The sequence below is a fragment of the Haplochromis burtoni genome, unplaced genomic scaffold, assembly GCF_018398535.1.
Source record: "Haplochromis burtoni strain Fernald_Lab_line unplaced genomic scaffold, NCSU_Asbu1 Contig_41, whole genome shotgun sequence".
Lineage (NCBI taxonomy): Eukaryota > Metazoa > Chordata > Actinopteri > Cichliformes > Cichlidae > Haplochromis > Haplochromis burtoni.
Window position 1 is genome coordinate 843,291 of NW_024582402.1, and position 15,115 is coordinate 858,405.

A 15,115-nucleotide genomic window follows, 5' to 3' on the forward strand; every position below is an offset into this window, starting at 1 on the left:
AGTGTGATCAGTGACCATATAATAAAGTGAAGAAGGTTAACCATGATCCACAGTCATAAATTAAGTTATTTGACCTGCTGATGTGGGAAAAACAAAGCACTCTGCCTTTCAATCACTCTGATTGGACTTCTTCTCAGTCTGAGTGGTGCTATGATAGCAATTACAAGGGGTCAGCAAAATTAATACACAAATAAAAATGTGGAAGGAGTCGTTTGATTTCAAAACCTCTCCCTTCATGCCAGTTCTCTGCTGTATGATGGGAAGCCCTACATCCTTGCACCCCCCCCCCCCAACCTCCTCCTTGCAGATTTAAAATGTAAAGTGGAATTTTACATTTGTCTATCGTGTCACAGCTGAGATTTTTAATTTTAGAGTGATTAAGATCCAAATTCTAAGAGAGTAAAATGATAACTGACAATGATGGTCTTATTCTTTGCAATCCATATAAAGGTTTCAGCTGCAAATTGGAGTATAAACATATTGAAGCTCTGTGTAAGTATACCATCATATAACTGTGGGTCTGTGGGGCTTCAAAACTGCTAAAGGCCGTTTAATGGCCTTACCAGAGCAATATGGGAGCCGTTAAATTGCCCCAGCTGTCCTCGAAAAGCTGTCACTCTCCTCCTCACCTGCGGAGGGCGCTCCTCCGAGACAGGCTCGGACGATTTTATGCAGTTTCGTGTGCAACAAAGTAAAGCCGAGCAGCTAGCGAGAAGGGAGTACGGACCCTTCTGAGATTGTTTATTTTTGCACCGCTTTGAAACTGTTTTTCCTCACGTATTTCTAAGGTTTTTGTGATATATTGTACGTTTTACACAAACGGAAACTAAAGCAATTCAGTCCTGGGGCGGTGTTTGGACGCTTTGTGGAACAGCAAGGTGTTTTTGTAATAGAGAGTCAGGCGTAACGTTAGCAAGCTGCCGTGAAGAAAAAAGAAAGGGGAAAAAAGGCAGAACCGGGCACTACGGAACGGGTCGGTCAGCCAGAGAGAGCCGGGTGGACCACGGCAAAGCCGCAGCCGCCAGCGCCACGGGGAGTCGGGGCCCGAGAGGGAGCCTGCCAGGCCCTTGGCTTGATGCAACCAGTCTGCCTTGCCTTAGCCGCAGTCCGAGATGGGGGAGACCAAAATTATCTACCACCTCGACGACCAGGAGACACCATATCTGGTGAAACTGTCGGTGCCAGCGGACAAAGTCACGCTGGCAGACTTCAAAAATGTCCTCAAGAAACCAAATTACAAATTCTTCTTCAAATCTATGGACGATGACTTCGGGTAACTGTTAAAAGGTTCATTGTGTTTAACGTGGAATCGGCATGGACTGCTTAACCTCAGTCCATTCAGATTAACTGTAACATATTTGTTACCTCGTGGAGCTGGCTTGTCATCACTTCTAAGGTTACCTGTCTTTCAGTCATCAGCTAGCCGTTTGCTTTGCCGTTCCTTTGTTAGCTGCTAGCGTCCAGGTCGCATCGTTAGCAGGTCTGTTCAGCGTCCCGACCCCGTTTGTTTACATTGCTCGTGCTTAGCTTATGCTGTACTGTCTTACCAAGTTTGGTCATTTCCAGTTTCACGAACACTAAGAGAACGCCTTTAATTGCATTTAAACTTATTGAAGACTAAATGAAACAAGGAGCAATTCATACGGTTACTAACTAGTTACTGACGTTACAGCTGTCAGTTGCTGCCTAATGTATGAAACGCTTATGCTAGCAGGCTAATGAATGGATCTAACCGGACACTTGGTGAGTGAGTGAGACCAGAAGGCCCCTGCTGTTGTTGTCTATTAGCCTAAGGAATGCAAAGTTGGACACAGGAATGCCCTGTTCATCACTCTGGCAGCTTTATGAGCGTGTCCCTTTGTGTTAAAACATGGCCAGAAAAGTAGACGTTTTATGGTCCTCCACACTTTACCTTCTTCAGAGTTAAATAAAAGGGAGAAATGTACTTTTTTGTTTTGTTTTTTTTTAAACTCGAGCCAGGTTGCCAAAGTTTTTCTGGCTAAACTCAAACAAGGGTGGGGCAACAACCTAGATAGGAAGGACGAGTTTTGAAAGGATCCGCAGCTGTTTGTGTTGTTTCAAGAGTGGAGGTGCATGCACTAAATTAACTGTTGAAGCCTTAAAGTCTAGACTGATGGTGTTTTAGGAACTTGTTAGACTGGTTTGGAGCCTGTGATCTTTACCAGGAAAGCCTCACTGACCATCAGTGTTCTCCCTGTCAAAGACCCGGCTAATCTTGACATCTCCAATACTCTGAGGCGCTTGTTAGATACATGCCTTATTTGTCCTCTTCATTGTGTAACAAGGTGTTGTTAAGATCTGCCTGCCATCTGATCCTTGCAAGCAGGACTGAATGAATGGGAGGGTTTGCACGAAATTCACATGGTTACATTTACACATGCCTTTTGTTAATGTATTTGCACCAGTCTGTAACGCATTAAGGCTTACTTCTATATATGAAATGGACAAGTGAGCCATCTTTTGACTAGTTTTCTGTGCGTGTGCCAGTAGTCTCAAACATTTGGTTATATTGAACATTGTCATTGATTCTTAATGTGTACAACTGTCCCCAGTTGTCAGTGTCTGTCCTGCTTGGTGGAATATATTGTCCAGCTCCACTTCCTCTAAATGCACCCTCATGTTTTATTGCCCAGGGAGTGCTTTTGTGTTGGTAATGTTTGACTGAAACAAAGCCTTGTTCTCTTTACAGGGTGGTAAAGGAAGAAATATCTGATGACAATGCTAAGCTGCCCTGCTTCAATGGACGTGTGGTGTCATGGGTAGGTCCAAAATACACGCTGCAATAACATTTATTTATTTATTTATTTTTTGCTGTTTGCTTGTGTGCGATAACTTGTGTGGTTAAGTGGCGTACATGAATGTGTAACAATGATTCCCATCTGTTGGGCACTTACCCCAGTCATGCTCAAGCGTAGGGGGAGGCACTGCACATCTTTGTGATAATATCATAATCACATAACGATCCTCAGAGCAGTATACATACACTGCTTTTCCTAAACCTTGTCTTTTTCACTGTAAAATATAATTATTTTTTTTAAGCACACAGGTTAATTGGCACATGTAGCACATACATGTACTTACATGCAGTTTCTTATTTAAAGCCTCTAAGCAATAATACTCCTGTCTCCACAACACTCGAGACATCTGGCGCTCGTGCACGGCCTCCCTTCCTCTCTTCTCGACATTGAAATTGGATTAAGAGCAAGTGAAATCACAGGATAGCCGGAAAATACTCCATAACAAAGGGCCTCACTGCAGGTCATCTAACAAGAAGATTGAATCTCACAGGGAGGAGAGAATAAAGCAGAGAGAAAGACTGCTCTGTGTCGTGATGTGAAAGGCTAAAGCACTCGCTTAATTTCTACAGTGTGGTTTTAATTATTCGAGCATCATCAACATGGCGTTATTGCTCCATTCTGGAGCGTATATTCCAGCGTGCTCGTCCTAATGCGTCTCTTTGTTGTGGTCGTTTTCATTAGACTGCGCGGAGGTTTAGTTTAATGTGTTTAAAAGCCAGTTCCCCTTTGTGTGCGTTTGCTCCAAAGTGTTTGTTATCTCTTGAGGGTTGTTGCAATGTTCCACATACAGTCAAATGTTATTTCTGTTAGAGTATGTCCATTTGTTTGTCTCCGCTGTTCGTCTGTTGTTTCAGTGAGCTGATTGATTATTCTCTGGGGTCCAGAGGTCTGGCTGGCTGCACATCATTTCATCACAACAAGCCAGCACCCTGTATCTCCTGTTCTGTAGCTCCCTTTAGTGCACACCAAAGTAGACTCTCTTGTGATTGTGATTAAGAGCAGAAGACTAATTTTAGCTATCTTGCCACATAGTAATATAGCTGAATTATTATGACAGTACAGGTGATTTGATTTGATATACTGATGCCCTGTTTCAGCACAACATATTTATCTTTCCAACATCTTCACACTCACTTTGTTGCTGTAATTTAATTTAGTTTAGATGTCACAGCTTGATTTCTAATAAACATGCACTGAACGAAAGAGATTTCTCAAGTGCATAATGGCTGTGCATACAATGAAATTGAACCTGATTTTTTTTTTAAAAATATTTTTTTTTACATTGGATCCTTAAGATTGAGGTCAGCAGCTGCTGAATCTGAACTTTTTCAGCACCACAGGTTGCTGTTGATGGCTACAGTTTCACACTGGTCTCATGTCATCGTTGAAACTTGTTTTTGCATGCAAATACATGCTTCATTTCTGATATGGATGACTTCCAAGATTCCACAAAAACCACAGCAGGATTTAAGTTATATTGTTTTGTTGTCTCAAGCTAACAAACACTAGCATGTGGTAAAAGTGGAAATAAATGCATACCGGTAATTTAATTTCTGAGAAAACATTAGTTCTGGTCTGTTGGAGACCATTTTTTCCCCTACAATTTGGTAACTTAGGCAACACTGTCAGGTACACAAACCACAAGTCTTGGCTTGGGCTCTTTCTTTTTCAACTTGCTGAATTCACAGCTGCTTTTGTAGAGCTTTGCTCTCTCAGTAGGAAACTAGTAGGAGGCAGATTAAGTCTGAATTTTAGCAAGAGACTGTAGTCCCTTTCTGCAGGAGATTTTGAAATGTTTGTGTCATACTTTTAGGAAGTTAGAGTAAAACATGACACACCGTGTATAGTCTTTGAATGTGGATGTGAATGAAGGTCTGCTGCTCACTCATTCTGTGTCTTTCTGTAAATTCTTCTCTCTGAGAGATACTCATCCCCCTGAACGACCCGACTCTTTGTCTGTTGACAGTTGGTCTCTGGAGACGGCGCGCACACGGACGCAGGCTCGGTGGCGGATAGTTTAGAGCCGACACCACCTCTGGAGAGGACCGGGGGCATTGGAGACTCGAGACCCCCTTCCTACCAGTCAGTGAACTCAAACGAGACTTTGTGGACTTTGATACTTTATATTTTGTTTTTCTGTGAATGAGAATGAAATATATTGTGCTTAGTGTGTGTCTGTGTGTTTTTTGAGTGTCTTGAATGAGTTCTTCTGTGTTGCCAAATAGGGCTGCCACGATTAGTCGACTAGTCACGATTACGTCGACTTTCAAAATCGTCGACGACTAATTTAATAGTCGAGGTGTCGTTTCAAGCTTTGTAAGATCACAAAAGACGCAGGAATAAGTAGTAGGATTTAAGAGTGTAATAACGGACTGAAACAGAAGATGGCAGCACTGCATGTACAAGGATGCCAGCTGCCGTTAAACCCCGAAGAAGAAGAAGCGGTGTCCTAGAATTCATAGCGCGGCACAGCTCAGTTTTCAACAATGGCAGCAGCTAGTTAGTTTAATATTACTCTTATTATTCTTTCTGGGTCACAAAATAAATGTTTAACATATTTTCAGGCGAGAATGTAGCTGTGTAAACCTCAAATATCTGCTCAGTTTATCAGGACACCACATATTTTCAAAAGCGCTCCGATGTTTTCGGAGACGTCTGTTACCCACTAGCTCGATAGCTAGTCGGGGGCAAGGCTCACTAGAGCCGTGAGAACACCGCAAAAGTAATCGGTGACTAGTCGACTATCAAAATAATGTTTGTGGCAGCCCTATTGCCAAATAAGAACAGTAACAGGAAAGGGCAAATTAAATCAAAAAAGTGATATCTTGCGACTGCCCTGGAGGAAAGAAAATCTAGCTTAATTCTTGCAGGCATTTATCCGTAGGCTATTATGATCATACTTAAGCCCCTGGTTCAGGGCCGGCCCGTGGCATAGGCCGTATAGGCAAATGCTAAGGGCGCCGTCCATCAGGGGGCGCCACGCCAGTGCCACAAATGTTGAAAAAAAAAAAAGTTGGTACTATTATTTCTAAATACAAAAAATAATCCCACGTTAATTAAAATGCAAAGTAAAGCTTATTTAATAGAAATATTATTTGTTACAACATTACACTACACTGCTGATGTAGGGGGGCGCCACCTAAAATCTTGCCTAGGGTGCCAGATTGGTTAGGGCCGTTTCTGCCCTGGTTACTAGTTTTTGTTTTGTTTTTTTGTTTTTTTTTAATATTTCTATCTAAAGAAATATGCTATGTCTGCAAGTAAAGTGTTAAAAAAAGAGACTCTTTTTATCACCACACTGAAAATCCATCAACACAACATCTGCAATTCTTTCCAAATATTCAGGTACAGATCGCTTTCTTAACCACAGTGAACCAGAGTAGCCAGCAATTTGATTCTTATAAAGCTCTTTTAAAATAAACATTAGTTTTAGTGGCTGCTGAATAAGCTCAAATGCCCTGATCATGATGTTTTGTAACTCTGTCTCTCTTTAACACTCGATCTCTTGTCTGAAGTGGGAAAGCAGCAAGTGGTCGGGACAGCCTGGACAATGACACAGAGACCGGCTCCATGGTGTCTCAGAGGAGAGAGCGGGAGAGGCCGCGACGGAAACACACTAATGACCATGGTCAGAAAGAAACTTGCTGCTTATTCTTGTTTTTCATTGCACGTATCAGTGTTGTTTCCATGTATTTCACAACTTATGAATAACCGTTATCTTGTTGGTAAAAAGTAAGTGTAGTGTGATTGACTTTAGACATGCAGTATCCTTTGATTGTTTTATTTTTCTAGCTTAAGTTTTTCATTTAAAAACCTGCTGCAGGTGGGAGGCAGAACGGGTACTCATCGCGGGGTATGGGACGCGGAGGCCCCGAGTATGACAGCTGCTCGTCCTTCATGAGCAGCGAGCTGGAGTCCACTTCCTGCTTTGATTCAGATGATGACGATGCAACCAGCAGGTCAGATGTGTTATATAGCTGTTGAGCTGGTTTGTTGCAAAAAGAAGAAATGCATTTGGCTTCAGGAATGCATGTGGAGTTATAGTTGATGGTTTATGGCAAAGATTAGTACTATCTAATTGTGTGCTGGTTTTTGTGGTAAACCTCAGGGTTCTGCTCCAGTGGTAATCCTTGCAGCCCACTGCAGAGACTCTGCTGGTCTCAGTCTTTAGGCATCTGACGGGATGTTTTTCCCGTTTAATCAGCTTCAAAAGAGCTGGATTAAAAACCTCTTACGTATTTGGGGGGATTCTGACGCAGAAAGAAATCAGTTTTTTTTGTTTTGTTTTTTGTTGATTATGTTGTAACCTTCAAATGTAGTTCGATGCTGTCTTATAGTTAAAGCTCATTCTGACTTGTAGAACTGTTTTCCTTCTGGCTTTCAAATGGCTTCCCTTTAAACAATGTCTTTTTATTAAGCGTTTTTCCTTTATGCATATAAAAAAGGTTCTGAGAATAGAAGGATTACGGATGATTTGTTCATTTGGGGCAATTAGCCCATACACTTAAGGTTAAAAAAAAAAAGGTAAAATAAAGAACATTTTTTTTGTCCCCCAGATAACATAGTCCCTGCAAAATAATCCCATTAATTCCCACCCAGGTCACTGCCCTAGACCTGTTCACCTGACATGAGGGAGTTGCACACAGACAAAAGTAAATGCACCTGAAAGATTCTTATAGATTTTGAAATGCATCAAGGAAAGAACTGCACATGCTTTGAAATTATCTAGTAGAGTTTTGGAGTGTGTTATTTTTTTCCAGTTTTAGACATGAGGTCATATAACCACTGTTTGTTAGTGGGGGGTGCAGCGTCAGTAGAATTGCCCTCCTGGCCAACAGGGAACAGAATGATAGCGCCTGTGTTTTAGAGGCCGGTAGAGGCATCTCATTCCCACTGATGCCAAACAAAGCAAGAAGGGGGTCAGGCGCCAGCGTCACACTGAGAATCCTGGACAGGGTATGGAAAACCTCTGTCCAGAAGTGGACAAGATTGGGAAAAGACCAGTACTGATGGATCAATGAGGCTTCAGCAGTTTTGCAAATGCCTTTCTTTTAAGTAGGTAGTAGTATGGTTAGCGTTTGATTACTAAATTTATATGGTAAAATTAAACAGCAGTGGGTTATTTATTCTTACTGTAGACTGGAGTATTTGAGCCCTGGTAACAAACTTGAAATGGTCACGATGAAGCTATCTGTTTATTCATGTTCATAGAAACAAATTTCTATGAGGCAGCATGACTGTAAGTAATGTATTTCAATTGGAAGTATTCTTTGTGTCTGAAGCACATACACTTGTTGGCCACTTTGTTAGGTATACCTTGCTACTACCCATTTGGACTCTTGCTTACCTTTAGAACTATCTTTATTTTTTGTGGCACAGCACAGTGCTGGAAACATTCTTCAGCAATAGTGGCTCATGTTGCATCACACAGATGCTGCAGATTTGTCGACTGCGCATGATATGATATGAATCTTCCATTCCACCGCATCCCAAAGGGGCTCTGTTGGATTGAGATTTGGTGACTGTTGAGATCATTTAAGTACATTGAACCCATGACCATGTTCAAGAAACCAATTTGAGATGATTTAAGGTTTGTGGCATGGGCACACTTTCCTGTTGGAAATGGGTACACTGTGGTCATAAACGGATGGACATCAGAGCCTCAATTGTTGCAGCAATATTATAACTAAATATTGGTACACTGGTGAAGATTAGTATGTAGAAAATTTGAGATATTTGCTTATAATGGGGAAGTTTATATCCAGAAACTTCAAAGATTAGATCGTGGCTACTTTCAAAGACTCCCATGAGACAATTTGATCTGCATCTGTTATTTAGTTATTATTTATTTAATTTTAAATCGTGGTGTTTTTTTTTTTTTCCCCTCCTCTTCAGGTTTAGTAGCTCCACTGAGCAGAGCTCTTCTCGTCTAATGAGACGACATCGACGCCGGCGAAGGAAACCCAAGGCTTCCAATATGGACAGGGTGAGAACACTCTTAGTTGTAAAGGACAATAACTCAACCAAAGTTACCTAAAATTATCTTTCATGTTATAAGTCATGATTCTGCTCTTAATGTATTTTTTTTTTTTTTTTTGCATTCCTCATAATTCTTGTCCTTATTTCATTCTTCAGTCTTCGTCATTCAGCAGCATCACAGACTCCACCATGTCGCTGAACATCATCACTGTGACTCTCAACATGGGTAGGTGATTTGCACACACACAGGAGTTAGATGTTTGTTCAGCGAGCATATGAAGTAAATAATACTTCATTTCTTTGAATATACTCTGTTCCTCCCCACCTCACAGAAAAGTATAACTTCTTGGGCATCAGTATTGTGGGTCAGAGTAATGAGAGAGGTGATGGAGGAATCTACATCGGCTCCATCATGAAGGGAGGAGCTGTGGCTGCAGATGGACGCATAGAGCCCGGGGATATGCTGCTGCAGGTGTGTGTCTGTGTTTGTGTCTTAAGTAGGAGACTATCTGGAATTTAGACACATAGTGTGAGTGGATGTACACGTTGTAACTGAGACCAGCACTTTTACTGAAATGAATGATGTCAAGGGTTTCTGTTCTTGTGCATGTGTCACAGATGCAGTTGGCTGTAATGTCATCGCTTGACATCATTCTTAGTGTTTTTACTCTTCGTATACACATTTTCTTTTAATCCAATCTTATCATACTGTAAAATATACTTCCCAGGAAAATTGCTTATTTGGGACCCCATATTGATGTCTTTCTGCAGTAGAACTGGAATCGCTGTGGGGCTGTGAAATTTTCATATTTCTGTTTATAGGAAAAAATGTAGTTCTGGGGCTACTTCTTAATGCCATATTGCTTTATCTCTCTTTATATATCTTTCAAGCACACTGAAGAATTCCTTCTTGTCCACTGTATCCTCTTTTGTGATCCAATCCACCTGCATTTCCTCTCTTACGTCCACGGCAGCTCTGTCTTCAGCATCCTGCTCTAAATATACCCACTACCTCACTTCACATGTCCAAACCAGCTCAGTCTCTTTGCCTTTGAACTATCTGAGCGCTTCCTTTAAAGCATTAGTTCCACATTAGTTCTAACTTGGCATCTCATTGGGATATTTTTCTTTTTTTATTGATCTAGGTGAACGATATAAACTTTGAGAACATGAGCAATGATGATGCTGTTCGAGTACTAAGAGACATAGTGCACAAGCCGGGGTAAGCGAATACAAAAGCAGCATCTATAACACAGGAGTGCAAAAAGACCAATAATTAACTGTCTATGTGTCTTTTTTACCAGCCCCATTACTCTGACAGTTGCAAAGTGCTGGGACCCAAACCCTCGGAGCTGCTTTGCTTTGCCCAGGAGTGAGTGGTTGTTCTGCAATAACTATACGCAGTGACACATTTTTTATTTTTTACTTGAAAGATTTTGTAATAACCTCATTAATTTCAGCTGCTTTCCCTCTCTTTAACAGGTGAGCCAATCCGGCCTATCGACCCCGCTGCATGGGTGTCTCACACGGCAGCCATGACTGGGGTGTACCCTCCATATGGCATGAGCCCTTCCATGAGCACAGTCACCTCCACCAGCTCCTCAATCAGCAGCTCGATCCCTGAGACTGAACGTGAGTCACATCACCCCCCGAAGCTGCCCGTTGGAGCTTGTCATCAGTGCACTTTTATCCAAAGCAACTTTCATCCTCATCCCACATGGTCTCCACATTTAAACTGTACCACCTTTTGAGTTTTTAATGTACCTCTTTTTACTCTTTTGTTCCTCTTTTTTTTAGTTTTCTCCTTTGTTTCCTGGTACCTCTTTATAGCCTACTTGTTAAAAATAAAAACATTTGAGCATTTGAGGAAGAAAATAACTCCAGGTTTGTCATACCGCTTGGAACATTCAGCTCTCCCTCCTTGTGACCACCAAACCTCTGTTAGTAAGTCTCCGTGTTAAGTGCGGCCCTTCCCTCTCACTACATTCCTGTGACTATTATCTGTTCCAGCTTTTGCTGTGTTCAGCCTCAGCTACCATCTGCTCGTGTCCAAATAGAGCCATAACTCACAACTTTCGTGTCTCCTTTAATCTTTGGAAGTTTTGCGATGCCTTTTCTTTTGGGAGAAAAATTTCCTTTTCTCTTGAAACATTGTTTAACTTGCCTTTTACCTATTAGTTACATGTCTATAATTCACTTAATAGAAAATATGAATGCCCTTTATCTTATTACATATCCACAATGTATTGTGAAGGGATTTTTTTATTTTATTTTTTTATTAAAGAAGAAATGAAAAGTCTATTGAAATGGAGGCAGATGAGAAGGGACACTGTGACGCTTAGTCATGATAGCTGGTCTGAGAATGGACTGAAACTCAGTGAGATTATATGTAAGATACATTAGTGTTCTAGGGAGGACATGTAATTCACTGTGGTCTGGCTCATCTGGGGGATTTATCAAATCCAAGTCAGTTGCAGTCCACTTCAAACAAAGATCCAGTCAAATCCAGTCTTGATTCACGATTAGAACAGAACGGGGTCAAATAACAGCCGAGACCACAGGAAACCAAATATTTTTGAGGCAAATTCCAAAACAGGCCAACATATTTTTTTTCTTTAACCCCAGAAAACAGCACTCAGTAGTTCTTTAATTTTAAATGTTTTGGAAACAAAACACAATGTGGCTCAACAGTTTTATACTTGATGGAGCCGAACCTCCTTAAACCAAAATGTTTCAATTTCTGATTTAAAAGATTTAACACCACCTACATGTTAACTTGCTCATGTCATCTTTCCTAGGATTCGATGACTTCCACCTCTCGATTCACAGTGACATGGCAACGGTTGCTAAGGCCATGGCCTGCCCAGAGTCAGGTCTGGAGGTGCGAGACAGGATGTGGCTCAAGATAACCATCGCTAATGCCTTTATTGGTACGTCTGTCAAAGCGAGCTTGACTGGGCTTTTTAAAAATTACGCACACATACACAGATCTTCTCAGCTTTTAGATTGAGTGTTTCACTGATGCCAAAGCAATACCTAAATACTGCTTCGATTAATTCAGTTGTTTTTTACTTTTTTTTTTTTTTTTTTTACATTTTGGAAAAAAAAATGTTTAAATTCCAACAACTGAGAAACATTCAGCATGAGATCGAATTGCCTTCATTATACCAAGGTGTATTACCAGGTTACCAGAGCTCAACAAAAATCAATGTTAAATTGAAGTATAGATAAATTAACCACCATCAGATTTATGTAAAGTTGTCAAAAAAGTTTTAAATATGATCAGTGAAGCTGTAGCCTCACGATTTGATTTCTAAAACATGTGCTTCAGGTTCTGATGTGGTGGACTGGCTCTTCCATCATGTGGAAGGATTCACAGATCGCCGTGAAGCTCGTAAATATGCCAGCAATTTGCTGAAGGCTGGGTACATCCGACACACAGTCAATAAGATCACCTTCTCTGAACAGTGCTACTATGTCTTTGGAGACCTCTGTGGCAGTAAGTGGACTTTGAGCTCACTGATCTGCTTAGAGCGTGAGCAGTAACAGCAAGTTTCGCCAAAGTTTAAGTGGGATGCGACTTGAAAATCTAACGGAGTTGTCTTCTCTTTCCCTCAGACATGACCCACTTGTCTCTGCATGATCAGGATGGATCCAGCGGTGGTGCCTCAGATCAGGACACCCTCCCCCCTCTGCCCCATCCTGGGTCAGCCCCTTGGCCCATGGCCCTGCCCTACCAGTTCCCTATTCCACACCCTTACGATCTGCCGCAGCCCTTCCATGGTGGACCAGGAGCTGGTAGTGCAGGGAGCCAGCACAGTGGTTAGTGCAGTTTAATTAAGTCCTCAACAGATAAATTTCAAGCACTTCATATAAAATTACAATGTTAATTTTGCAGTTTCTCCTCAAAGAAAAATCAAGATTCATGTCAGTAGCACACGGTTTCCCTAAAACTTTTAACAACTATGCTTCTACAAAGATGCAGAGCTCACAAGAAGGTAACCAGCCATTGCTGCTGAGGTTCATTAGGGCTTTCTATAGCTGCTTTTTTGTGAAAGAGTTCACTGAAAGACTTTATAAGCCTGTAGACAGATTCTGTGTGAAAGGGATATATTAAGTGATATTACAACATCTCTGCAGTGTTTTACATTTAGTTTATGCTGTTGAGCAGTATGAGGTGTGGAGTTTTACCTCCACACTTTGAATTCACTTATAGGAACAGTGTATGTTTTAATAAGCTGACTTCAAAAACTTGAAGGACACAGCCTAGCTCTGTGAGTAGTGAAAAAGGACTCTTTCCATCACCCCCAAAGTCTTCAGATGTTGGGGTTTCTGTGTTTAATGTGTGTGGAACTAGAAAAGCAGACATTGTGGTTTAAGGTGCAGTTTCCTTACACACTGGAGATATTTACTAACCAACAACAGCTGGGCCCACTGAGACAACATCTTAGATGCTCTGTACTCATTTAACTTAAATGCACGGGTGAGTAGTGCACAAACTAGCAGGATGCAGAATGTAAAAGACAAAGTGTTGGGGTTTGGGTTTGCTTTAATATTTCTGGTGGAGAAGAGATTTTTTTCCCCCCATTCTTCCAGTGTTTGTGCTAAGACAGGGTAACATCCTATACCTCTCTCTCGCGCTCTTTGGTAGACACAAAATTAAGCTGACATGAATACTTTCCTATGTTTTTGGATTTGATGACATGCATTGGACTAAAGCATCCTCCACATCAAGTTTCTTTTTAATCAGATGAGCTGTTTTGGTTTAAATTAATCACTCTCAGGAACTTGCCCTAAAATTAAGCAGTCTGAGCGGGATAATAAAATAAAGACCTGTGACTGCCTTCAGGAATAGCTAAACTGTTTGGCCTGAATGCTCCTAGACGATGTCAGCATTAGTCATGCAGCTCTCCCAAGAGTCTCCTGCAAACTGGGTCAGCGCTGCCTTCGTGATGTCATTGGCACCCAATTAGAAAAAGATGTGATTTTTATTTTTTTTAAACATACATCTCACTTGCATAATAATTTTGCTTTTTTTCTGTTCACAGGGAGCAGCGGTTCTAACTGTAGCAAGAATGAGGGCCGAAAATCCGGTGGCAGTGGCAGCGAATCAGACATCAGGAGCCACCGGGCACCAAGTGAGCGCTCAGTGGCTCCCCCTAGTGAACGAAGCGTCCGCAGCTCTGTGAGCCACCGCAGTGCCAACTCCCACTCTATAGCCTATGGGCCTGGTCTTGTGTACGGCCCCCCTGGCCTGCCCCCTCAGCCACCACATCTTTCTACAGCTGCACCTGGTGCCCCACCAGGCAGAGAGCTTGCCTCGGTGCCCCCTGAGCTCACTGCGTCACGGCAGTCTCTGCGAATGGCGGTGGGCAACGCCGGAGAATTCTTTGTTGATGTGATGTGACACCGGTTATAGAGACCTAAAGGCAGAAATGGAAACCACCCTGTTGTGTATGCTGAGAGAAAATGCTCCTCCTCTCTTGTACTTTTTCTTAGTAGTTGTAGTGGTCATACTTTCTTCAGTGAAGAAACACCCCCCCACCCTGCTCCAGATGGAACCAAAGCGCCTTTCTCAGTTTCCGCTCCATGGTGGGGAAGAGTTTTAGCAAGGACAAAGAGCAGAAGAAGGGAGGGAGGCAGTGGAAATGGTCAGCTGGGGAAGATGACTCAGTGCTTTTCCACATGGATGTTTTTCATTTGTTCTTCTTTTCACTCTTCCCTCCCTCCTCTGGGTTCCTTATCTAATGTTCTCTGTCCTCCCCCACCCCTGTCCACGTCAAAACTGAGAGAGACTGAAGCCTCTTCCCTCTTCCTGTTTTTTTTTTTTTTTCCCCCACTTGCTGACCTCTAACAAGAAAAAAAGAATGACTGAAAGAAGCTGAAATGAACACTAACTGTTAACCTTATTCAGACTTTTAAAGTATTTGCTTGACTTAAGAGAGAAAGAAAGAAAGAAATGTATGTAGTGCAAGAGAATTACAGTCCATACTTTGAGAATGCATTTGTTTTATTATATTTGTAGCTGGTCACAACTAGTTTCTTTTTCTTTTTAATGCTTAATATGAGCATCCAGTTTCCAGAGTCGTTTTTATACGGCACAACTACATTTTCATCTGCTAACCAGCGAATCTTCAGATTGTCTTGTGATAATGTATAGTGGAAAAAAAAAATTCTTACCATGACTTTCACACTACTCTTTTATCAAGGAAAATGTCTTTTTATTTATAAATATAGTTTTATGACTTAAATCTGCTGCTTCTGTTTTGTTTGCTTGCGTATACCTTTCTGCAAAACCAAAAACTGAAACCTAGTGA

The 15,115-nt window shown here is 41.6% G+C and overlaps 1 protein-coding gene across 1 annotated transcript; it reads left to right on the forward strand.

Moving 5' to 3' along the window:
* The first annotated feature begins 621 nt into the window (after window positions 1–621).
* Window positions 622–15,049, forward strand: LOC102303101 (segment polarity protein dishevelled homolog DVL-3). The gene is made up of 15 exons (XM_014333086.2): window positions 622–1,273; window positions 2,711–2,780; window positions 4,786–4,901; window positions 6,335–6,447; window positions 6,643–6,778; window positions 8,715–8,805; window positions 8,955–9,024; window positions 9,131–9,270; window positions 9,944–10,020; window positions 10,103–10,170; window positions 10,281–10,430; window positions 11,597–11,728; window positions 12,130–12,297; window positions 12,417–12,620; window positions 13,847–15,049. Exons 1-15 carry the CDS (start codon window positions 1,113–1,115, stop codon window positions 14,203–14,205), a joined length of 2,055 nt encoding a protein of 684 aa, XP_014188572.1. The 5' UTR covers window positions 622–1,112; the 3' UTR covers window positions 14,206–15,049.
* The last annotated feature ends 66 nt before the right edge of the window (window positions 15,050–15,115 follow it).

Excerpts from the sequence above, each read along its gene's own strand:
- LOC102303101 (XM_014333086.2), top strand. The coding sequence starts at position 1,113 with ATGGGGGAGACCAAAATTATCTACCACCTCGACGACCAGGAGACACCA. Across the intron at positions 6,448-6,642 it reads GAAACACACTAATGACCATG|GTGGGAGGCAGAACGGGTAC; the intron begins GTCAGAAAGAAA and ends AACCTGCTGCAG. Across the intron at positions 8,806-8,954 it reads AGGCTTCCAATATGGACAGG|TCTTCGTCATTCAGCAGCAT; the intron begins GTGAGAACACTC and ends TTCATTCTTCAG.